At 34.4% G+C, this 24540-nt stretch overlaps 4 protein-coding genes and 1 pseudogene across 4 annotated transcripts; 2 read left to right on the top strand and 3 right to left on the bottom strand.

Moving 5' to 3' along the window:
- The first annotated feature begins 438 nt into the window (after positions 1 to 438).
- Positions 439 to 1687, top strand: LOC114744483 (transcription factor PRE3-like). Its single transcript, XM_028932656.1, has 2 exons — positions 439 to 570; positions 1361 to 1687. Exons 1-2 carry the CDS (start codon positions 439 to 441, stop codon positions 1508 to 1510), a joined length of 282 nt encoding a protein of 93 aa, XP_028788489.1. The 3' UTR covers positions 1511 to 1687.
- A 1426-nt stretch (positions 1688 to 3113) lies between these two features.
- Positions 3114 to 6210, top strand: LOC114744487 (probable serine/threonine-protein kinase PBL3). The gene is made up of 6 exons (XM_028932659.1): positions 3114 to 3177; positions 3976 to 4313; positions 4405 to 4540; positions 4724 to 4860; positions 5184 to 5307; positions 5717 to 6210. The coding sequence occupies exons 1-6, from the start codon at positions 3114 to 3116 to the stop codon at positions 6208 to 6210; spliced, it is 1293 nt and encodes a 430-aa protein (XP_028788492.1).
- A 1311-nt stretch (positions 6211 to 7521) lies between these two features.
- On the bottom strand, positions 7522 to 9007 carry LOC114744486 (aldose 1-epimerase-like). Its single transcript, XM_028932658.1, has 6 exons — positions 8836 to 9007; positions 8698 to 8747; positions 8436 to 8559; positions 8238 to 8336; positions 7816 to 8141; positions 7522 to 7764 (listed from the first exon to the last, which is right to left on the bottom strand). Exons 1-6 carry the CDS (start codon positions 9005 to 9007, stop codon positions 7522 to 7524), a joined length of 1014 nt encoding a protein of 337 aa, XP_028788491.1.
- Positions 9008 to 10410: 1403 nt separating this feature from the next.
- Positions 10411 to 12384, bottom strand: LOC114744500 (aldose 1-epimerase-like). The gene is made up of 5 exons (XM_028932675.1): positions 12206 to 12384; positions 12041 to 12090; positions 11405 to 11528; positions 11219 to 11317; positions 10411 to 11140 (listed from the first exon to the last, which is right to left on the bottom strand). The coding sequence occupies exons 1-5, from the start codon at positions 12375 to 12377 to the stop codon at positions 10515 to 10517; spliced, it is 1071 nt and encodes a 356-aa protein (XP_028788508.1). The 5' UTR covers positions 12378 to 12384; the 3' UTR covers positions 10411 to 10514.
- A 2263-nt stretch (positions 12385 to 14647) lies between these two features.
- On the bottom strand, positions 14648 to 22886 carry LOC114744488 (ABC transporter A family member 7-like; annotated as a pseudogene).
- Between the last annotated feature and the right edge of the window lie 1654 nt (positions 22887 to 24540).

Genomic DNA, 24540 nt, shown 5'->3' with positions numbered 1-24540 from the left:
TAAAACATATAAATGTACTGCATTTCTTCTCAAATTCAAAGTTTATGAATAAAATTGGAGGGAATATTATAACAATGACAACAGATAACATGGTTCTGCGTGTAGACACTGACAAGGGCAGTGAGGGTTTCAAAAAACCAAAAGAACAAAGCAGATCTCTCTCTTTTTCTCATTCACACAAGTATTGTAAGCCATGGAAGGAAGAGAGTCCCAAACTCCCAGCTGAATATGGCGTATCTCTAGAACGGTAGAACCCTGATTCTTCTCTCTCTTAAGCCCGGCCCTCTTTAAATACACCCCCACCTTCTCTCCTTTCTTCCATGCACAAACTCTCTCTCTCTCTTCCATAACCCAAACAAATAACTTCACTTCTCTCTCAGCAGCTAACTGGTAGCTAGCTATATATTACACGGTAGTAGTGTCTCTTGATTAAAAAAGATGTCTAGCAGAAGATCAAGTAGGTCCAGACAAGCCAGTGGCTCCAGGAACATCACCGACGATCAGATCAATGACCTTGTTTCCAAGTTGCAACAGCTTCTTCCTGAGATTCGCGATAGGCGTTCTGATAAGGTTTATACAAACACATCTTTCTTCTTCTGCTTCCTTCTTGCTAGCTTCCTCTTTGGCTTTCAACTGATGAATGATTAACTTTCTAAAGTGATGCTCTATTTGTTATTGGTACTTGTGGCACAGTGCACCACTTTTTTTTTCTCCCTTTGCCTTCAATTAGTTATCCTCATTTTTATGTGAACATGTAATTGTTTTCATATTTTAGCCTTTTTATGCAAACACCGGCAAAACTCTTAATCAGTCCGGTCCACACCCTCAACTTCAACGCCTCTCAAAGAAAATTCAATTAAAAAAAGCAAACGAATCTTTTCTCGGAACGTTTAATTTATACATGTTGTATCAGTTAATATCTTGGAAACCCCTCTCTCTTTTTTCTGACTTCCTTGTTCTTGCATTCCGATCGGTCATTACTAAGATCTTATTCAACACAAGAAAAAATGAAATTGCCTTCTGTTATGTAACGCGTTGAATTATATATCATTGCGGCAGTCGGCTATCCTTAGACCTTAATTAGGATGATGTAATATATAAAAAGAACATAAAATTACTTCAAGAAAACAATGTTTACAGAGTAATTTTAGTGACAGATCATGAATGTCCATCTTGAGAAACTTGATTGTCAAGAAGAATGAGAACTTAAAGGCAGAAAAATCATGATGAATTGGAGAAAAACCCCACGTTTATTTGTCGATCTTATAGATTCTAATCATGGACTTGGTTATTGTTATGATAATTAGTTAGATAATATATATTATTAATAAGGTGGATGTTGAATGTTGTGAGAATGCAGGTTTCAGCAGCGAAGGTGTTGCAGGAGACATGTAACTACATAAGAAGCTTACACAGGGAAGTGGACGATCTAAGTGAACGCTTATCTGAGCTCTTGGCCACAACTGATACCGCACAAGCTGCCATTATTAGAAACCTACTTATGCAATAGACTCTTCTTCTTCTTAATCTATTTTCTTAGTTATTTAATTTAGCACCTCTTAATTTCACTTAATTATGAGGAGAGTTCCTACTACGTAGTCCCCCCTGTTTTCTTCTCCTTAAATTGAGTCCGTTTTTCTTGCAGTTTTGTACTACTGCTAGCTAGCTAGGGTTTGTGTACTAGATACGTAAGCATCATCAATCATAACTTCTTTTTCCAAACCCTCCTCTGATCTATCTCTCTTTCTTTTAATTTGAAAGGTATCATTAATATCATAATATGTTACAAACCACATAACTGTTTAATCACGGACAATTAATATCTTCTTTGTCTACGGTTATTTTTAACTTTCTTCATTCTAAACTCTAATAACATACGTGATACACACACACACACACATTGTTGAATGATATGTAGGCCTTTATGAAAGTAATAGTTTTTGAGGCTGCGAATTACAGATGTCTTTCAAATTTGATTTAACGTTTTTCCTATTGTTAAATATGAATACAATCATTTTAATTTTAATAGTTTGTGAATTATTTGTTTTGTGAGATTGCTCACAAGCCCACGTGCCGACCTAAAAACGAGAACGATGTATAGTTAGAGGAGAGATAATAAACAACATTTATATAAACGGATAATAAACAACATTTTTTGGAATCTCAACTGACATAATCATTAATTATAGTAACATGTAATCGAATACATGCAGTGCACTCAAAATCGAGAGCATAAATTTATTATATATATGAATCTGTGTACTTACATACTAGCTCCTCATTGAAGATCAAAACTGTCTTTTACTTGGATTAAGACAATAGAATGTGATTTTCTCCCCAAAAAAAAAAAAAAAAGAGCTCGTTGGCTCAAAAAAACCAAGAGGGGAAAATATGTTCTATTTATTCTTTGGTCACAAATCCTATAATGTTTTCTTTATTGTTTAACAATACTTGTTGAAAGAAAAATCAACTGAGACAACAGAATGTGATTTTCTTTATCAAAAAACAAAACGCGTGGGTATAAATATAAAATAGAAAGAAAAAATTTGGCAAGATTTTAAAACGTCTGAAATGGGATAAAGAAAAAGTCGTTTCTTTGTTTACTCCAAAAAAAAAAAAAGGAAAAAAAAAGGTCTTCAATGAGAGAAAGGATAAATTTTTTTGACCAAGCATAGTATAGCAAATAAATTAAAAACAAATAAGACTCGCCTTATTTGCATTGTACTTGCTGTAATAATAAATGAAAATTAAAGTAAATTCTATGCACCAGTAAGATAACTCTTAATTTATAACCTTTTTTATATTTTTATAATGACGTTGGCAATATTAAAATTGACACAACAATTTATAAAAAGGTTCTTGGTGGTTTGTTTTGAGTTGGGATCATTGAAACATGATTCTCCATTTATGCGTCCTGATCTGTAATTTTCAAAATTTTCTGGTTTGCTATATAACGACGATGCAAAACTATAAATCCCATTCTCGCTGTCTTCTTCACGCTCTTCTCTGAAATGAGAAGGGTATGAATGATGCAGGAGAATCAGATGATTAGGAATTAATCTGGACATTCTCACAAAGGCCGAAACGTTTTCTCAAGAGGTTACTTTCCTCTTATGGGAAACTGCTTTCGGCAGCGTCCCAAGGTTGATGATACTCTCCCCTCTCACCCTATTTCCGGTACGCCATTATTATAGTCCCTCGCTGCTTTCTTTTGCGCTTCGTTTTGTCATTCTAATAAACCTATTTGCCTTCTTTGAAGCTGTCATTGTTTGTTAAGCAGGAAGTAATATGATTTTCTTTTAATTTTGTTAAACTAGTTTTCCACCCTGCAGATTATGAGGGTTCTTCTTGTTGAGTGTGTGTGTGTGTGTGTGTGTGTCTCAAATGGCTGTGAATCCTATCAGATTGGGAGTGCTTAATATTTTATTCAGATTGTTTCATACATTGCTTTTACTTTCTAGCTGGTTGGTAGCAAATTGCCTTTATGTATTTACTTTCCAAATTCATGTATATAATGATTAACTGTGTTGAAATATAGCCATTTCCAGTTTGTTGTCTTGTGATGTCAGTTGTGGCAGTTTCGATAACTGTACTTGTTCTTTTTTGCATTTGTCCTATTGATGATTATGCTTACTGTACATTTTTTTTTTACCATTTTTATAGTATTTGTTTTTATTTTCTCCGCCACTGCATGAAGTCATTAGAACTTATTGTGCCCTCCTCCTCCTCCTCCCTCCTTTTTTTTTTTTTTTTGCTTTTGAGGATTTGTTTGATAAGTTGGTAACTGCTACTTATATTTTGATCGCACAGGTTGTTGGAAACATAATCGTGCTTTTTTTTTAAAAAAATTATTCTTTGATGCTTAATCCACAGGGGGCTTTAGCTTAATTTATCTCAAGAGGATGGCTTTTTCCTTTATGGTGTCTCTCTCCCTCTAATGAATTTTCTTTTCATTAAAATCAAAATTTTTTGCAGGTACTACACATGTTTCTAGTAGAAGCAACCATTCATTTGCTCATTCAAGTCCAGTGAAAGGATACAGTGATAAAGCTAAGCCTCAGACACTCCCCACTCCAAGATTGGAAGGTGTCATACTATCCTCCCCACATTTGAAAGCCTTCACATTCAATGAGCTTAAGGATATTACTAGAAACTTTTGTCCTGATAATCTACTAGGAGAAGGAGGATTCGGTAATGTCTATAAGGGGTGGATTGATGAACAATCTCTTGGACCTGCAATGCCTGGATCCGGAATGGCTGTCGCTGTAAAGAATCTTAAGTCAAATGGTTTTCAAGGCCATAAGGAGTGGCTGGTCGATTCCTTTGCTTAATGTTGCTGCTTTTTTTTTTTTTTTTTTCAAGTAGATCAGTGCTCATCATGGATTATTTTTCTTTTATTTACAGTCTGAACTCAATTATCTTGGTCAACTTCATCATCCAAATCTTGTCAAACTTCTGGGATTCTGCCTTGATGGGGATAGTCGGCTTCTGGTATACGAGTACATGCCCAAAGGCAGCCTGGAGAATCATCTATTTCGCAGTATGTTGATCACTTTAGCTAGCAGCATAGCTTTCAAAGAATCAATAATACTCTTAGCCTGGAAGTAACTTAGTTTACACCTTATAAACCAAACCACCAAAATATTTGACCATTGCCATGTGTCTGGTTCAAACAATGCCACAGAAAGTGTGCTATAATCGACTCTGGAACCGTAAATTGCAGGGGCGGCACAACCACTTCCTTGGGCAACAAGGATCAAAGTCGCTATTGGTGCTGCTCGAGGCCTTACCTTCCTCCATGACTCCGAACAACAAGTTATCTATCGTGACTTCAAGGCTTCTAACATCTTATTAGATTCGGTATGTTGTTTAAGCAGTCACGTTGCTATTGTGGCGCCCGGTGGAAAAATGCATATAAATTTACAAGTGGATTGTAAGCCTCCTCTACAGATCAGGAAAGATAATGATCAAAAGAAAAATCAAGATGTATAAGTATGGGCCACAAAGGTTAAAGTGGTCTTCCTCGTGGCTTAAACTAGTTCCCCCTTTATAATTTACCCTTTGTGGGCTTAATCAAAATGCATCCTTATCTTTGCGTCCCCTGTCCTCTCTAAATGGCTGATTGAATGATATGTAGGCCTCTATGAAAGTAATAATTTAATGTCAATTTTCTACAAACGCAGGAATTTAATGCAAAGCTCTCAGACTTTGGCTTTGCCAAAGCAGGGCCCACCGGCGACCGTACTCATGTTTCCACTCAAGTCCTTGGTACTCATGGTTATGCTGCTCCTGAATATATTCTCACAGGTCTGGTTTCTCAGTCAGTTTTACTCGCATACTTCTTTGGTCCATGAACATGTATGATTCAATCGCCTTCCTCACTTGCATTTCTTTCGAATTCCTTTGGTTCTTGTTATAAATATTTGAAACCAAGCCAGTGTTTTGCATGCATGTCACCCCAAGATACTTGTTGACATGGGGATGAATGGAAAATTCTTTAAGGCTTGAATTGGAAACAAGCAAAAATTGAACTTCTTTGCATGTTTCCCAGTATATGACGGCCACTTCAATCCTTAAGATTGATGTGTGCTTAATATCAAGATTCCTTTAGAACTGTTTGTTCCAGAAGCCTAATGTAGCCTGGATTCTGACCTGAATTGTCCCCTGCTTTTTATATGGAATGGCTTACTATCATTGATCTCTAAATTATGAGCAGGTTGGTTGACTGCAAAGTGTGATGTCTATAGCTTTGGGGTTGTGCTATTGGAATTACTATCAGGACGGCGTGCCATTGATCGAACGAAATCCGGAGTTGAACAGAATCTGGTAGATTGGGCAAGACCTTATTTGGGTGATAGGAGGAAGTTATTCCGGATTATGGACACCAAGTTAGAAGGGCAATATCCACAGAGGGCAGCCTATACAGCTGCAATTCTTGCTTTACAGTGCATTAGTGAGGCCAAAATCAGACCCCAGATGTCTGAAGTTCTGGCCACTCTAGAACAGCTTCAACTTGGCAGAACTTCAGCGAGTTCATCATCTAGATCTATCGCAGAAAGGAGCCCCTCCTCAAGCCCTGTGGTAGAGCGAGGTCATAAAGACACATCCTCTTTGAGACATAATCATCATTCAACAGAGACAGTGTCTATCTCCGTTCTCTTAAGTGAGACCACTACGAGATCCCCCTTGGCATCCCCTGTAAGATATTGAGATTAAAAATATAATATCCGATCATCATACATTGTGCATCTTGTTTTATGAATAGTTTACAGCTGAGAGAGCACAAACACTTAATTTAACCGTTTAAAAATTAAACTTGTTTCTCAACATGAATTTAAATAATACAGAAACAATAAGATATATGGCTCAACTTAACATACACACACAGGCGAGCATAGTAAAAGATGAAGCATCTTGTCATCTTGAAAGCTCAAGGATGTTAAAATTGATGAACCTAAAAGAAGCATTCAAATACTACTTTTCATTGCAGTAATGGCTGCGTATCTGTATCTGAGCTTTGTACGGCGATGTGAAAAGAACGTTTTGCTATTGCTTGTGATAGTACGAATACTAATGTCCCGTGATTTCAATTTGGTGACCAGGTGCACAACAGGGAAACAGAGGAAAGACAAAACATAAATATTAAAATTGATGGTGAAATATTCACCAAAAAAAAAATGATGGTGAAATACACACAAAGAACTTATTCACGAAATTAAACAAATGGGGAAGATTAATCAAAGATTAGTAAAAGCGGTTCTCTGTTGGTGCTTCATTAATTTATTATTTTCGTGTTTTGAACATCCACTTCGATAAGAAAATGAATCTTGTGAATAATTTTAAAACGTGTTAATAACTTAAAACTTTTTTGGAAAAATTAAGTTAAATCTTAAAAAATTTTATATTTTCCTTTTCAAAAATTAAATATTGGGAATAAAAGTTTAGGTAATTCGATTTTAATTTCAAAATATTAAGTTAAAAAGTCATACATATCAGCACAATTTCCAAAGACATTAAATCAGAGCCAGTTTAGGAGTAGATACATTTGTATCTCTGCAAATAACAGAAATATGCATGATACTCAAATACTATCTATTATATATTATATATGAACACGAGTAATTAGATATTACTAAATATAATTATATGTATCATAATTATATCTTAATAATTTTATATTTGTTTTAATTATATAGTTATAATTAATACATATTATACTTATAAATGTTATATAACTAATAATTAAAAATATAAAATAATTACATTCATATATGGTATTTTTCTAGGAAAAATAATTAATCAATCTGAAATAAGTATTCAGATAGTACATATTCATATTTTGTACTACCAAATAAAAAGAAGGGGATGGTATGCATATATTTGCATAATCCTAATTACGGGGAAACGTAAGCAAAGAAAATGGGGGAAAAAATCCTAAACTACAAGACCTAAAAAGAATTATAATCCAACTACTTAATACCAAAATAAACCGAACAAAAAAATTTCTAATAACATGATCATCTACTCAGCAGTGAATCTGTAAACCATGAAGTGCTTGTATATCTCTCCTGGTTTAACAATCTGTGATGGGAAATTTGGGAGGTTCACCGAATCTGGAAAGCCCTGTGTCTCCAACGCAATAGCAGCATACTTGCGGTAAATAGCTCCATCCTTACCTTTCTCATTCTTCAACATATTGCTAGAATAAAACTGTACACCAGGTTTGTTTGACCATAGTTCCATCTTCCTCCCAGAAACCGAGTCCTTCACCACAGCCACTCTATTGAAATGCTTTGACTCATTCTTGTCAAGCACATAGTTTATGTCATAGCCCTCAGGGAGATCATGAATCTGACTGCCAATCTCTTTAGGTTCAAGGAAGTCATATGGGGTTCCCTTAACTTCCTTGAAGTGACCTGTGGGGATGAGTTGGTCGTTTACTGGTGTGATTTTTGAACCAAATAGTTGAATGGTATGTGAGAGAATGTCTCCACTATTATGGCCCCTCAGGTTCCAGTAAGTATGTTGAGCAAGATTCACTGGTGTGGCTTTGTCAATGGGCTTGGCTTGCATCATTACAATGAATTTGTTTGTTTGGAAAAAAGCATAAGTCACAGAAACCTCAAGTTTTCCCGGAAAGCCTAAAGATGAGGGTTAAAAGTTCAATATCAAAGTTATAATCACAAAAAACTGAGGTGTTTAGATCAAATAATCAAACTGGTTAGGATAAAAAGTACCTTCATCGCCGTCGGGACTGAAATGGGTAAATGTGATATGACTGTCTTCTCTGTGGGATGCTACATTCCATACAACTTGACTGTAACCCTTAGGTCCTCCTGATATTTCATTCATGGAAGTCAGAGATAGTGAAATTATTAATATGATATGTTATAGTTATATAATGAGAGGATAGATGATGATTATGATTAATATACCGTGGAGTGTGTTATTTCCATCATTAGCAGGCAAATGGTAGGTTTTTCCATCCAAAGAGAATTTAGCTCCTCCAATTCTATTGGCCACTCGTCCAACAAGTGCACCAAAATATGTTGTATCGTTCTGCAACATTGGTCACAAAATTCTCAGTAAAATTTTGATCTACTACGATTGCATGCATAGATAAACGATTTGCTTCTTTTGTTAGTGTCCAAAAGCCAAACAAACAAAATAGATTCAAAAGAAATAGTTCAGTCATACATTGTAATCCTTAACAGAATCGTAGCCAAGGACAATATCAGCTAAGTTTCCTGAAGAAAGAAACACAACAAAAAGAGTTTTAAGAATACAACAACAACAATGAAAGAGAATTAATATAAACAAGAACAGAAAACAAACCATCTTTATCTGGTACAATAAAAGACATAATAGTTGCACCAAAGTTAGTCAACTTGACTTGGAAATTTCCTCTCTCGAGGAAATAAGTTCCAATCTTGGGTTGCTCTGCATGAGCAAGAGAGGAGAGCACAAGGCCCAGGAAAACGCAACAGAGAAGTGAAGCCTTAGACATTGTTATTTTAGAAGAAAACGAAAGAAATAAAGCTAAGCTCAGAGGACTCTATGTCACAGCAAAAAGAATAAAACCTCATCTCATTTATATAGATACAAGAGCCGTAAGCAATAATGCTTAAAGATCTAACAGATATTTTTGATGAATATCCCCTTCATAATTGTAAGATTATTCGGTTAGGATAGGCTTTCTCTGGTACTATAAGAATCAATCAATATCATCTATATAAACCATGATAGATAAACGTATATTTTTTCTTCCTTCTGTATAAAAAAACATATATTTTTCTTTATTAATTCATGTACTTTTAATATTAGAAAACATTGTACTCCTCCGGTCCTAATTATAAGACCCAATTGACTTATTTGAGGAGATTAATAAGTTAAGTTGGTTATTTATAATAAATAAGTGTTGTTATTTCTAAAATATCTTTGCTAATTAAGTATATTGACTAAAAACTATCATTATTAGAAGGATTATCTTGGAAAAAAATACATAAATATAAGAGAGAAAATGGATTGGGTTATAATTAGGACCAATAAAAAGTCAAATTAGGTCTTATAATAAGGACAAAGTATTTACTTTAAATTTGCATTTCATCATATTTTTATTTCTAAAATAAAATTAATTATGATCCTAGTTGATTGATTAAAAAATTTATTTAGCATATCTTAGTATCTAATCTACTTATACTCTATTTGACTTATTTAAATTTAAATTGTTGTTTATTAATTTTTATACCAACAATATATTTACATCACCTTATATCTTTGTATTCTTATCATCTGATGTGATTATTTTAAAAGCTGTTCAGAATAACTTATCAAAATAATTAGAAATCGATTTTTTTAGATTCTAATTATTTTTAAAAGTTTAGACAAATAGTTGGATATTCAATTCTTATCAAGATGGATGTATCCTAAATTTCTAACGGTGTTAATTGATTGCTTTATATATATTGATTGGATACTTCGAATGATATCATTATCATTATATCGTAAATGTATTTAAGACTGATTAATTAAATTTTTCGTTCGTATTTTTTGTGATTATGAATAAAACAATTATTCAAATCTAAATAGGATATAACATACCAATGATAATGTCTTTCTCGGTATAAGCACGATACATACGCTAAGTCTCTGCCATCCACAAGCTTATAGATAACAATTAACACTGCTCTTGTATATATTCCTTCTTCATTAAATTTCTGTTTAACCAAAATTTCAAGAACATTAAAGTATCTATAAATTAAATTTGCTCATATTCACCAGGCCCCAAAAAAAAGCAAATACGCGAAATTGACGTCGATTAATTTCAACAGCTAAAAAAGCCTCTTGATCGTAACTGTTAATCACATCTCACATGCACAGACATAGCGAACAATGAAAGTAACACATCTTAGGCGACCTTGTGCAGAAGTAGACCACACATACAAAGAATTGCGACAGATCAGTAACATTTGTGTCCTTCAAACTAAAAGTAGAGGACTAAGATAAGTTATGTTCTACTCAGCAGTGAATCTGTAAACCATGAAGTGCTTATATATCTGACCAGGATACACAATTTGTGATGGGAAATTTGGATGATTCACAGAATCTGGAAAACCTTGTGTTTCCAAGCAAAGAGCACCAAACCGGTGATATATGAATCCACCTTTGCCTTTCACATCTTTCAACATGTTACCGGTATAGAATTGTACCCCAGGTTGGTTTGACCATAGTTCCATCTTCCTCCCAGAGACTGAGTCCTTTACCACAGCCACTCTACGGAAGTGCTTGGAATTATTCCCATTCTCGTCCACCACGTAGTTTATGTCATAGCCATTAGGCAGTTTATGAATTTGACTTGCAATTTCTTTAGGTTTAAGGAAGTCATATGGGGTTCCCTTCACTGGCTTGATCTCACCTGTAGGAATGAGTTCCTCATTGACAGGTGTGATTTGTGAACCAAATAGCTGAATTGTGTGTGAGAGAATGTCTCCACTGTCATGGCCCCTCAAGTTCCAGTAACTGTGCTGAGCTAGATTCACTGGTGTGGCTTTGTCAATGGGCTTTGCTTTCATCTTCACTATCAACTTGTTGGTTTGAAAGAACATGTATGTAACAACAACCTTAAGTTTTCCCGGAAACCCTAGAAATTGTAAATATTGTCACAGAGAGACAGACAAATACTTTTTTTTTGTTACATGTAAACCAAGAATGAAAGTACCTTGTTCTTTGTCAGAACTGACATAGGTAAATGTGATGTGACTGTCTACTTTGTGGGAAGTTACATTCCATATAACTTCGCTGAAACCTTTGGGACCACCTAATATTAAGTCAACATGGAACAAAGTTATATTAGATGGTGGGTTAAAAATAACAACTTGGTTGGAATTAAATGCTTAGCATATACCGTGAAGAGTGTTGTTTCCATCATTTGCAGGCAAACGGTAGGTTTTGCCATTTAAAGTAAAGTGAGCTCCTCCAATTCTATTAGCCACACGTCCAATAAGGGCACCAAAGTATACTGTATCATTCTGCAACATATCAAATTAAACCACAAATTAAATATAAAGTTATTTTGATTGACATGGATGTGAATGTAACTTTAGTATAACTACTAAGGTAGTAGTTGGTGGTGAAAAATTCATTTCTTATACTAAAGTTACATTCACATCCATGTCATCAATCAAAATAACTTTAGTTGGTGGTGAAAAATTCATTTCTTTTCAACTCTCTTACCAAAATTATTCGATCTACTATGGAGCTAAATTGACCTATTAAAAGAGAGTAAAATTTGACTGCAAAAGTTTGATACTAACAGAGGTCGATCGGCCTAAAGATGAATAGTTTTAATTCTAGTTAAAGCCAAAAAAATAAAAAATAAGAGAAATAAAAGACAAGAAGAGAAAAATCAGTGAAGGACATACAACCAACCCCAAGAAAACAATCCTTCTGAATCTCAATATATATGTTCTAAAAAGCCCCTCCATTTCAAAAGCTCGACACAGACAAAACTGAACCCAATCTTCCCTCCCATTCATCATACCTTGTACGAGTCAACTGAATCAAAGCCAAGGACAATATCGGCCAATTTTCCTGGAGAAACAAACGCAACAGAAAACATTTGAAGATTATACGACAAACCAAAACATAATCTTTATCATAAAAATGGAAAGAGGAGCGAGGACGAAGCTATATATGTAAGACAAACCATGCCTATCAGGGACCATTAAAGACATAATTGTAGCGCCATAGTTTGTTAACTTGATCTGGAACTGTCCTCTCCTCAGCTCATAAATTCCCACCTTGCCACTTTCTGCATCAACTCCGAAAAGAAACACAAGCCCCAGAAGAATGCAGAAAGCCAACGATGGTTTAGACATGGTGAAATGGGTCACAGAGAATTACTGTTAATAATATTCCAGTGCAAATAATGAAAGCCAGAAGCACGTGAATATATAGAAGGCTCAAGATAAAAATAACTGGTTTTCATTATTCAAGGATTTTGATTGCACCGTTTTGGAAACCAAAAAAAAAAAAAAAGAATCTAGCTAACTCTGACAGTACTTCTGTTCGGATAGGATTTTGGGCTCTCATCGTTATCTAATTACGCTTGTGTATATAGGAATCTCATCAAGGTTTGAACTTTGAAGAACCCTGATATTTTTATTCCATAATTTTGCTGATTGATGCAAATCAGCAAATTAATGATTATAACTTTCACCAATCATAATAGTGAATGGATAGTGCTTGGTTCTGTTGACCTTAATGGATTGTGCTTTTTGGGGCTTGGGAAAGACCACGGGTAGAATGTAAATGCAATATAAATATAAGAGCTAATTTAAATTTTAATTTGATCATAAATATAAGACTACAATCCATTTTGTCTCTCATATTTATTTATTTTTTTCAAAGTAATACTTAGCAGTTTCACATGTTAAAAGTTCTATCAAACCGTAGTTTTAGCTAATACATATGAGTACCAAGAATATTTTAGAGAAAATAACATCTATTTATTACAAATAACTAACTTAAAAACTTTCTTAATCTACTCAAATTAGTTAATTAGTTTTTATATTTTGGAGCGGAGTTAGTATTAATTATTTCTTTAATGTGCAATAATTTGATTTTTGGTGTTGCCACTACAACCACCATCCCCACTAGTCCACTGCCAACAACAAATGATGATAGTTCATGTGAACGAGTCAATTATCATGGTAAGAATGTGATCTAGCGAGACTCATTGTTACTTTAGTTAGATGCAGGGGAATTAAATACCGACTTTTTCTTTAGATAATTCATTATATATAATTGTGATTTATAAATATTTTATTCTGTCATAAATTCCACATTATATACTGATATTTCCTGTATCCCATTAACGGTCGTTTCCTTGGTAGCATCACAAGGTTTTTTTTTTTCCCTTTTCACTGTTTGCACATATTCTTTTTTTCCCCCCAAAAAAATTAGATGAATAAGCACTAACGGTTTAGAATTTTATGCGAGTTCTGTTTTTTTTTTTTTTTTGGGTCTAACAGAATTACATGGGAGTTCACATGAACTTAAAAAGAAAGAAATATTCACATTGTAGTCACCATATAACTCCATCCGGCCAAGAGAAGCAGGACAAGCCATAATAATAACTTAATAAATCATGTAATTAAAGTTTCTTTTTAAAATAATTTGTTAATACATTGTCAACTCTATATCGTTACCACCATCTGTCCGTTGTCACTGCCACTGTAACATCCCTTAGCTATTACTACCTGCAGTCCTAGATATAAGATCTAATTGATTTATTTGAGTAGATTAAAAAAATAAGTTAAGTTAGTTATTTGTAATAAATATGTATTGTCTTTTCTAAAATATCTTTGCTAATCAAGTTTATTGGCTAAAACTACTATTATTAGAAGGATTGTCTTGAAAAAAATATATAAATATGATAAATAAAGTAGATTGGAGTCTTATATTTAGGACCAAAATAAAAGTCAAACGAGATCTTATATTAAGAATCGAGTTAATACAATTACTAGCACGCTATCACTTTTTCTAAAGGAAAAAAAATTAGAGAGAGGAATACCAACAGCTGATGTTATAACTGAAATCAGGTCTATGACCTTCTACTTACTATCACTTATAATAAGACTATTACTATTTTCATTGGATATTAATATTACTCATACTACTCAATTTTTTTCTACTATAATCCGCTTAAAAAACTGCGCGTTCAAGAAAATAATAATGGAATTTAAGAGGTACCAACTTATCATTAATGGTAATATCATTTATTTATATAGTAAAATTACCACAAAACTAGTCTAAAATCATATTATAAGTACAAACTTCAACTAAAAAAAAAAAACCCTAAAAAGGGAGAATTATAGTGAGGTCCTGGGGAAGGAAAATAATTATTAAAAAATCCTGATAACAATCTAAGTAACTTGTAATAACAAGTTCCAAAATAAAAAATAATAACTTTGAGACTTATTTTGTAATAATTTTCTTTCGACCTCATTGTAATTCTCCTTAAAAAAACCTATAAAACAAAGCATAATAGCACTTGACCTACAGGAAGCCATTACATATCAAGATAAAGAGTCCCTCCAGTGGGACCCAACCTATATCAAAGATGAATAGATCAAATCAATCATGAATAGACATAATCCACTTAAAAGTGTGTCACATGCGTATATCTCTATTCATGATCAGTTTGACCTATCTGTCTCTTATAATTTGACTGTGTCTATCTCAGAATTTTCTATCAGTACACTTTGCGTAGCGATTATGACAAAGAGTTGAATGCCTGGGCCTCACGTGAAACCTTAATGAAGACGTCTTCCATTGTGGTGTCTGTTAAGCCCCATGCAAACACAGTGAAGTTTCTCTTTGCAAAGCCAATAGCTCGGAAGACATCTGCTATTCTGACCTCTTCTTTTGGCAGCTCAAATTTCTGAGTTCCAGAGATATGGTATGTCTTGCTACCATTTGGAGACAGCTTGTGCACCAAGTCCTCCACTTCATTCTCATGTTCTATAGATGTTGTCATTGTGAACACATAGCTTCCTCCATATCTTGCTTTAAGCTATCACATACAAATGAAATATCAAGTGTTAGGAAAAATAGCAGTATTGAAAGATCAAGGGAAGTGCAATGCCAGAAGAGGTTCATAAATCACGTTTAGAGCTTGAAACGTGATGCCAACCCGACTTTTCTGTCGCGAAAAGCCACTTTGGCCCAACATGTGATGTTTGGGATGGCTTATGAGAAAATAAGTTCTTGAACCAAAAGTGAAATTAAAGCTAGAATGGCTTTTTCTGACTTTTCCTTCTTTTTTTTCAGATTTGAATCTTGTGATTTTTCAATACATCATTTAAATAAGTTTGTATCAAAATGATTTTTTATAAAATCCTATGCAAAGAAAAATCACATTATGATAATTAGCTTTTATCCCAACTTCAGTTTGCAAAAGCTAGTTAAATAAAATCACTTTTGCCAGCGGAAGTAGGGTCCAAACTCCAAAGGCACAAAGACTCAAGTTCTTTAAATTATTCTACTTGCGTCTATGTTATTGGAGACATCTAAAAACCACGTCCAAGTTTTTCAGCATCCACAGAATGAAGGTCTTTTAGATATGTTATTGATAAAGCATAACACTTTCATGGTTTTACCTCCTTTGGATTTCCTATGCACTGCCAGCTTCCATCTACGAAAATTCCTATTCGGTCACATAAGACCTCTGCTTCTTCCATGGAATGTGCTGAAATCATGCAATATAAATATATAAGAAAAAGAAATCACTATTATGCTGTTATGAAGCCTTAGGTAAAGAAAATGAGCAGATATGATTATTAACAATCCTAATATCCTATTACAATGATAGGGAGAAGGAATATACTGGTTAGTATGATTGCCCGATTCTGCTTTGCACGCTTGACAACATTCCATAAATTGTTTCTCGACGCAGGGTCTAATCCAGTACTTGGTTCATCCATATAAACAACCTTAAAAATTTTCCAGCAATTACAGAATGCTTAGCCTAACGTGGAAACATCTCCAACATAGGTTTGGTCGAAGCAGATTGGATTAAGGAGGGATCAATACATACTTTGGGATCTCCAATCAATGAAATTGCAACACTAAGCCTCCTCTTCATTCCTCCACTGTACTTTCCAGCCTTTTTATCGGCAACTCCTCCATGAAAAAGGTTTACACTTTTCAGGGATTCTTCCACTGCCTGCAGCAGCAGAATGCAAGCAAACAGTTCTTAATTGGCAGAGAAGTGCCAAGGAGAAAGGTTTGACTATGGACATTCATACTAATGACTGAGAGTTTACAAGCTAAAGTACTGTTCACTTCCTCAAAACCATCATATATGCAAAAAGAAGATATTTACATGAAAATTTGATTTTCATAATCCTATAATAACAAGTCTTCTGAAACACCAATGGCAAACGAACTTACTTGTGTTAAGGCCGAACCTTTAAGATTTTTAAGTCTGCCATAGAAGAGCAGGTGTTCTCTTCCAGTTAGAGTTTCCCAAAGCAAGCTATAATGTCACTCAAAAAAATTAGTAAATGTAATTTTCATTTTAGAAAAATATGAATAAAAGTTGGAGGAAAATTCCAACTTACTCATGCTGTGGACATACGCCCATGCTAGTATATATTTCATCCATCTGAGTTCTAATATCCAGACCTTGAACAAATGCGGCACCAGAGGTTGGCTTCGTGAGACCAATCATCTGTAACCATATACAATTTATAATGATTGTCAATGGCCAAATCCACCCGAAGGATTAAAACATTCTGGCATCAAAGGGAGATTCAAAGAGAACCAAAATGAACCCATCAGAATTTTCCCTTGGGCATATACATCCAAAATTTCATCTCTAGATACTGACAAATTGGAAGCTCCCTGATTAGTCCAAAAAAAAAAAAAAAAAAGACAGGAGACTACTCCAAAGGTTTGTTTATATATCTTAAAGAACTTCAATTTAACTGACCATATTGATAAATGAGGTCTTCCCAGCACCGTTGGGGCCCAGCATACCAAAGCATTCCCCTTGAGGCAAAGCAAGAGATAAACCTCTCACTGCATATTTCTCTGGGTTTCCATCCCTAGCTGGATAAACCTTTTTTAAGTTGTCACATACAATTGCCTGATTCACAGATGGTTCAAGTAGCAGCTGCTCGACTTTTTCCCTCTGGAAAAAAGAAGAAATCAACGCATCATGCAAGCAAGTCACACGATAACATGAATGACCAAAAATACCCAAGAAAAAAAGTGGCGACACGTGCTTGAGATCAATATCTGGTAAAATTATTGGTATAGTTGAGTGACGAGTAGAAGCTAAGCAAGTCAAATGCTTGCACTGAAAATATATAGTACAAGTATTTGAAATATGCATAAATACCTCTTGACTGACATCAGGTTTCTCCATCTGAACAAAAACTTTTGATCCCTGCCTTGAATGCTAGGCTTCCGGAATGATGACATAGGCTTTTTCTGAAATCTTTTCAAGAAAAAAAGAGGACTTTTGCGACTTCCTGATACTTGATCAATGTAATAAGCAACAAGAAGCACCATAAACCACTCAATAACCATGATAATTAAGACCTCTCTCATGCCATTTACACTATCATTCAGATCTCCCCATCGCATCGCATTGTTCCTGTAGCATGTGCTTCGAAGGCATATGATGCTAACTCATAGAGTCCACGATATAACGCAAACCCAGGGTACAACTCTAAAACAACTATCCACCCTCCTGAAGACACAGCAAGCAATTAATAGGCCAGAAAGGTTGGACTTTACAATACAGACACGACACGTATAAAGATGACAAGCAAAATCTCTAATATATACTGGATACAAATTCTAAGAATGGTCATCATATTAATCCATTCTTTTAAGCTACATGAAAATGATGAACTTAGTGATAGAGTAGAATTCACTCCATTTCAGTTATCACAAGTTTACACAAAAAACTTGAACCAATAAGCTAAATGGAGAGGCTGGGAAGGCTGGACAAGGTAGCATAAACCTACACATGATTTGCACAAGTTATTCCCTTTGAAAAGATAATAATATACCAGAGGATTCATTATGGGGGAAAAAAAATTGATGAGGAAGGCCTATCATATAAGGGGAAGCAAAATCGAGAACAATGTTCTTCACCCTAAATTTGGACAGGCATGTTCATAGCCACTGAAATAATGAATTTACCGTGACTAGCGGGACAAAGAATGTTGAGGAAATTGGAAAGGACACCAGTTGAAGACAATTCAGTTGTTTCCCTTCTCTATATGCTAAAGAGATTGAAACATCTACTGGCGAGAACATAAATAGTTACTCTGAAGGATATTGTTATGATCATCAGCACCACCATTTACTATTAGAAAAATGCTATCTAATTCTATTGTATAAGAATCCATCAAAAGATGACAAAAAAAGCACATCAATAATATAGAAGATCAGAAGGACAAAAAGAATTGCTATTGTTCCTCGGCCAACCAACTTACTTGGAAATGATGTATCTTCAACAAAAAAGTTGAAAAGAAAGCCACCTAAAAGCCCAGATGCAAAGACACCAATGTATGCAATTACTGCAATTATTACAAACAAATGTCAGTAATCAGACTTGAGAATAGAAGCACTGAACGCCTAATATGAACAACACAAAAGGATTAATTGCCAAACCTGTAGCTGTCTTAACATTCGAAAACATGGTGGCCACAAGAAATACCAACGAAATTTGCAAGTTTATCAATATGAAATAAAAAACGAATTGGATACTGTAGTCATTCGTTGTAAAGAATTTCAACCCTGTAAATGAAGTCAGCTGTATTAAAGAGAATCCAAAATGTCAAAAGTGAAAATAATTCACATGCTTGTATTCTACCATCCTTACCTATGAGGGAGCCAAATATCACAAAGCATAGCACATAGAGCACTGACAGGGAAAAAAAATAGCCATAGGATATCATCCAATATGGCCCATCGCCAAGACCGTGCATCTTCATCATTATTCTGAGTTTCTTTTCCTTCTCATACACCAGTGATGTCAAAAATACCTACACGAATGAAAGAGAAGTTACACACCTGAAACAGTTATGTATGCTAGAATAAGTGCCTGACATTTTTGTCATATCAACGTCAGATGTTTATGTAATTCTGGTCCTTGACTTTGATTACATGAATTGTCCAGCAGGGAGGAAGCCTGCTCCAAGATAATTGTCTATCTACTTCATTACATACAGGAAAAGAAAGTCCAAAACAAGTAACTATATGGTTACTTTCACAGGTCAAGAAGATATAGGGCAAAGAAAGAATATCAGGACTATATTGGAAAAAATAAATAAATAAAGAGGTTCCACATAAGATTGTTTTTTGATCATGGATTCTTAAGGAAACTGAAGACTGGCAAATAAACATAGACTCCACAGATCAATTAATTATCCATCAGAAACCATTTCTGCTATTGGATTGATGTACATACAGGGAAAAGTTGCAGGAAGACCCAAGTAAAGAAGAGGGGACCCAGAAGAGAAGCCACGTCAATTCTCAATGGGGTCTCAGGTTTTGGCATTTCCTTTACAAACTCAAATAACATCTCAGTACCCGGACCCAGCAGAAACTGAAGGAAGGCATTTGATACCTGCAAGTGTATATATACATGTTAGATGTTGGTCAGTATCGTGATTTGTCAGATGCAGGTCAATAAACCAAAAAAATTGAACGGGAAACAAGGGAAATAAATATAAAGGGACATTGCCAATATATTTTATGTGTCGGTCAGTATCACTACTTGCTAGTTGCTTCTTCCATTCAAATTAGATAGTGATAGATAGTAATGATTTTAAAAGTCATTTCAAAAGAAAGTATCTATACCTCAGTTCAAAATTATTCCACCTCATGAATCAAATTTGTGTTTTAACCCTTATATTCATATTTCAGTCATATGAACATCTTATATGTTAGGAGTTGATGCTTTATAGATTTTTATCAGGTATCAGAATACTAACAAGAGGATGAAACAAGTAAAACAATATCATACCAAATTTACTGAACGAGGAACTCGTGCCAATGCAATTTGCTGGAAACCCGTGTCATTCTTAAACGTTGAGTTGTACCATGTGATGACATTGAAGCTATTCTCACTTGAATTTAGAAAATCATAGGCTGTCAAGAGAACATTGCAATAAATATTGGCTTCCCCCTATCGCCACATTTAAAATTGAATGATAATAAGTACTTACCTGCAACTATCTCATTGATCTGTCTCTCTGGGTTCCCTTTCCGATAACCTTTATATAGCTCATTGTTCACAGCAGAAGAATTATTTCGCCATAATTGTAAACCTTGAGCACACCTGATCTCTAGATCCAAGGAAAATTGGGAACAAAATTTTAAGACATGAGATGCAAGCCCTCAAAATATCTAACCTAGAAAGCAATGTAATTCTATAGCAAATTATCAGTGCACTCCAAGCAGATGTTTGCTTAGAGCCAGAAATTAAGAATAAAATTATAAACTTTCATATTTGCATCTTGATCATATCTAACCTAGAAAGCATCATTGTTACATAAGAAAAACAATGTGCCACATGCATTTTCCTTTGAGCGTTTATTAGCAAGCAAGTGTTTCAAATGCACAAAGAAAGTTACAATTATGACCGTATGAAAGATGAGAAATAAGCAAATCTTATAATTAAGTTTCCAAAAGTTCTCCAATTCATGCGTTGTGTTTTATGAAATGTCGATAGTCTTTACATAGAAATCAACTAACCATCTAAATAATAGAAACTAAGAGATTTGGAAAAATGTATGGTCAGCCTACAGTTAAAAGCATCCATGGAGAAGCTATCATTCATGACGAGTTAATTATAATCATTCGAAATTCAGCAACTTTAGATAGCCTTCAGGACATATGACCATGGGATGGGTTGTGCAGAAAGGAGTTGGATGTGCCTAATAAAATATATTGCCCAAGTGTTTGCAAAACCCAATAAGTAATTGGGTATTACCTCCTCCTGATGTGCTTAAAAAGTTAAAATTGCTTTCATAAATTAAGTTTATTACTTTACTTGCCATACAGAGTAAAATAATCTATTTAGAAAGGTTTAATTAAAAAGCAATGCATCCATATCAGTTGAAAATTATAAAAACTAAACAATAATTTATTGGCTTCCTAGTAAATACGTAAGAACTTCATATTTTAAGGACATTATCATAGTAGGAGCTCTGTATGTGAGCAGCCTTGCGTAATCACGTGTTTCTTTGCAATCATATCTTGTATGATAAATTGTGAATAAAAGTAGCATTTCAATTTGCAAACCTTGCTGGATGGTATTGGTTGATATCTCGATTGGAACAGAGAATGTAGAGTTCTGTGTGCACTGAGATTGCAGATAATAAATAGGACGATCCGAAAGGAAAGCTGGTTCAAGAAAATTTTGCGTTTGTGGCATTGATTCTGATCCCTGGATCATTTTGATGATAGCATCAGCAACAATGTTCATGAAATAATAATGAGCAGAAGGAGCAAGATAATATGTCCAGATAGAGAGATTATGGAAGAACAAGTGAAATACACATACACAAACTCAATCGAGCAAATTCTAAATAAATAAAAAGTAAACATACTAACTCACCAGGACATTTCTTGCCAAACTATCCACGATATCAGAGGTGTTCACACTAAAGGGACTTTTAAACATATTTCCAAACAAAGCTGTAAAAATAATAGATACTTGTGGTCAAGACATCTAAAACAGTGAAATCCATGATTCAATTGAGTCAGCAAACAAAATCTAACAGTATCATAATAAAATAAAAGCGCAAGTGCAAGCACTGAAATACACCCACATACTTTCTCCAAAAGACTGATTATTGCCAGTGAAAAGAAAAGTCACAGGGCAAGAGCCTGTCCTCCTGCAAGAATCATTTGGCAAATCTGAGAACGGAACAAGATCGGTTTGTACGGCTCGATATTGGGGAGCAGGCACTTGTAACAATGGAGGCCATTCCGGAGGATTAGGAATTGCACAAGTTGCAACTTGATCTGTGTCCGAGTATTCAATCCCACATGCTTCTTCCAGACACTGATCGCCATCTCTCCTAGTGCAAGTGCAGCCACACTTATTTTCTGGCTTATCCAATTCATTATCAATTACTGCTTGGATAATAACAAGCAGCACACAGACGAAAAATGGGAATAAGATGAGCCGTATATTTGTCTTTACATTTCGTTTCTGCAAAAAAAAGATATCCGCGTACTATCAGACAAACCCACAAAAAATATATATGGCCATCGGCCAGACTCGTTAAAATTTAAGAATGACAGGTCTCTGCTTCAAACCCATCAAATTGAAGTACACATCAGACTCTAAGTAAATCTACATAAGAATCCTAGAGGAAATAATCCTGGTTTCGCCTCGTGTGTTACCCAAAAATCAGCAAGGCGGCTTCAAAAATCATTGTATCACTAGCTTCTTGAATATGCTCTGGTAAAATTAAAACCCCCCAAGAACAACGCGAAAAATTAAGAAATGGAATAGAGAGAGAAATTGGGGGTTACTAAGGATCCCAAAAGCGGATTATACGCACACGCTTTTACAAACAAGATAGAATAGCGGAGGGGGGAACCTGGAAAGTCAGATTTTTGCGAAGGAGAGCGTTAGCCTGAGTCCAAAAGCTGGAAGAGCCCCTGGGCGAATCCGCCATTGATGACCGTTACACCCCGCCGGAGGCAACGGAATTTCGTAAATTCCCGCCAAGTATCAAGTACTGTAACTGTGAAACTGTTTAAGAGAACCAATCTCGTTCTTCTCCGCCTGCACTCCGCTCCTGCTACCCCTTTTTAAAGTTCAAGAATTTTAATCGAGGAAGTTTGAAGTCAACAACTTTAAACTAATCGAATCCAAAGCAAATCTTGGGGCCCTTCCGCCGTTTAAATATACGCGTTTCGTCTTAAAATGGTCCGTTCTGCTTACAACGTTCGGAATTGATTTGTTCATGAAATACCATATTAATATTTATTGCTCCGGATCTTCTCATTAATTTGTCAACGTTAGTATCAATTATTATCAGTCACAATATTCCAGTTTATAAATTTTTCATGTTCAATCCCTTGAATACACAACTATTTTCTCATATTCAGAGTACTGAGTTAATTTCAATTAAATGTAACAATAATTGGAGAATACCTCACGCAACATCTATCAATCAAGGATTCTCTAATAAATGTATTGATTTGCAATTTTTTTTAACACCACATGCAATTATTACTCTTTGAAACTTAAAATTTTGGTTCTGGCCAAAAAAAAAAAAGAAACTTGAAATATGGGGACAAAAATTAACAAAACTGAAAAAAAAAATGGTGGAGTAGGAGAAGATTTTTTTTTTTTTGGGCCAAATGAACTAAGAAGATTAATCAATGCAATTCTCCGAGGAAAAATATTATTCCTCCAGTCCTTAATATAAGACCTAATTGTTGAGTTGGTTTTGGTCCTAAATATAAGACCAATTTCTCATATTTATCAACTTTCTCTAAATTACCCATATGAATACTCCCTCAACTATAATCAAATAGAAGAGGAAGATGGGGTATTAAAAAAGATGATTATGGTGTTTTAGGAAAAATATGTCACATTTCTTATGATTAACTAACTTACCTAACTTCCTTAATCTAATCAAATTAGTTAAATGGGTCTTATATTAAGGACCGGAGGAGTTTTGTATTTTTATATTAAGCATTTAAAATTATTTTCACACATATTTTTCATTTCATAAGGAACTTCAATTCCATTACATAACCCCCAATCACATCCTAACAGTTTCAAAGAAATTTCATGGAAACTTCGGAGATCATTTCTTGACTTTAGCTCATACAAATTAAAGCAAGTTTTTTCTATTTTTTGTTTAATCAATGCATTGTTTGATTTGACCACGCAATACGAAAAGTAGCGGGAGAACAACTTTACATTTTTTTATCTGTAATAAAACATCAGAGTTTAATATTGCTTCTATTAAAATTAAATCTCAAAATTACATGCCCAGATGCCCTTTGAAAACAAGAAAAATAATTTATCGATTATTTCATGAGTCAGACAACTTGGACAAGGACTGCGTTTTTAATTATACGGTCAACTATCAAGTTTTCATTGTCCTTTTGGATTTGGTCATGTGGCTTTGGGAAAACTCCAAAGCATTATCTCAAAAGAGACCCAAAAAGAAGGAAAAATTAATAGGTATTTTATGATCATTTTTCCTAATTACTATTACTAAAACTATATATAAATATACAACAGAGAATAGACGCAGCTTCAAAACCAACTCCCACATAAATACACAACAGTATATCATATACTAATTATTTACTCCCCTTATCAATATTATAAGGTAAAATGAAAAAAAAAATTGCCCTCTTTATAAGTCATATAATTAAACTTTTAACACAAATTTACTATTTTGCCTCTCATTTATTATTGTATAAATTATTATTATTTTTTAGAAGTGTATATGTTAAATGGAGTAAAATTAAAAA

Source organism: Neltuma alba, unplaced genomic scaffold (assembly GCF_004799145.2).
Source record: "Neltuma alba isolate B1F8T4 unplaced genomic scaffold, ASM479914v2 tig00004376_pilon, whole genome shotgun sequence".
In the NCBI taxonomy this organism is placed as follows: Eukaryota; Viridiplantae; Streptophyta; class Magnoliopsida; order Fabales; family Fabaceae; genus Neltuma; species Neltuma alba.
Note: the sequence above shows the minus strand (reverse complement) of the source record. Positions and strands in the feature narration are given on the sequence as shown.

Excerpts from the sequence above, each read along its gene's own strand:
- LOC114744500 (XM_028932675.1), bottom strand. The coding sequence starts at position 12,377 with ATGTCTAAACCATCGTTGGCTTTCTGCATTCTTCTGGGGCTTGTGTTT. Across the intron at positions 12,091-12,205 it reads AATGGTCCCTGATAGGCATG|GAAAATTGGCCGATATTGTC; the intron begins GTTTGTCTTACA and ends TTGTTTCTCCAG. Across the intron at positions 11,318-11,404 it reads TGGAAACAACACTCTTCACG|GTGGTCCCAAAGGTTTCAGC; the intron begins GTATATGCTAAG and ends ACTTAATATTAG.
- LOC114744486 (XM_028932658.1), bottom strand. The coding sequence starts at position 9,007 with ATGTCTAAGGCTTCACTTCTCTGTTGCGTTTTCCTGGGCCTTGTGCTC. Across the intron at positions 8,560-8,697 it reads ATTCTGTTAAGGATTACAAT|AACGATACAACATATTTTGG; the intron begins GTATGACTGAAC and ends CCAATGTTGCAG. Across the intron at positions 7,765-7,815 it reads AGGGCTATGACATAAACTAT|GACTCGGTTTCTGGGAGGAA; the intron begins GTGCTTGACAAG and ends GCTGTGGTGAAG.
- LOC114744483 (XM_028932656.1), top strand. The coding sequence starts at position 439 with ATGTCTAGCAGAAGATCAAGTAGGTCCAGACAAGCCAGTGGCTCCAGG. Across the intron at positions 571-1,360 it reads GCGATAGGCGTTCTGATAAG|GTTTCAGCAGCGAAGGTGTT; the intron begins GTTTATACAAAC and ends GTGAGAATGCAG.
- LOC114744487 (XM_028932659.1), top strand. The coding sequence starts at position 3,114 with ATGGGAAACTGCTTTCGGCAGCGTCCCAAGGTTGATGATACTCTCCCC. Across the intron at positions 4,314-4,404 it reads AAGGCCATAAGGAGTGGCTG|TCTGAACTCAATTATCTTGG; the intron begins GTCGATTCCTTT and ends TTTTATTTACAG. Across the intron at positions 5,308-5,716 it reads TCCTGAATATATTCTCACAG|GTTGGTTGACTGCAAAGTGT; the intron begins GTCTGGTTTCTC and ends AATTATGAGCAG.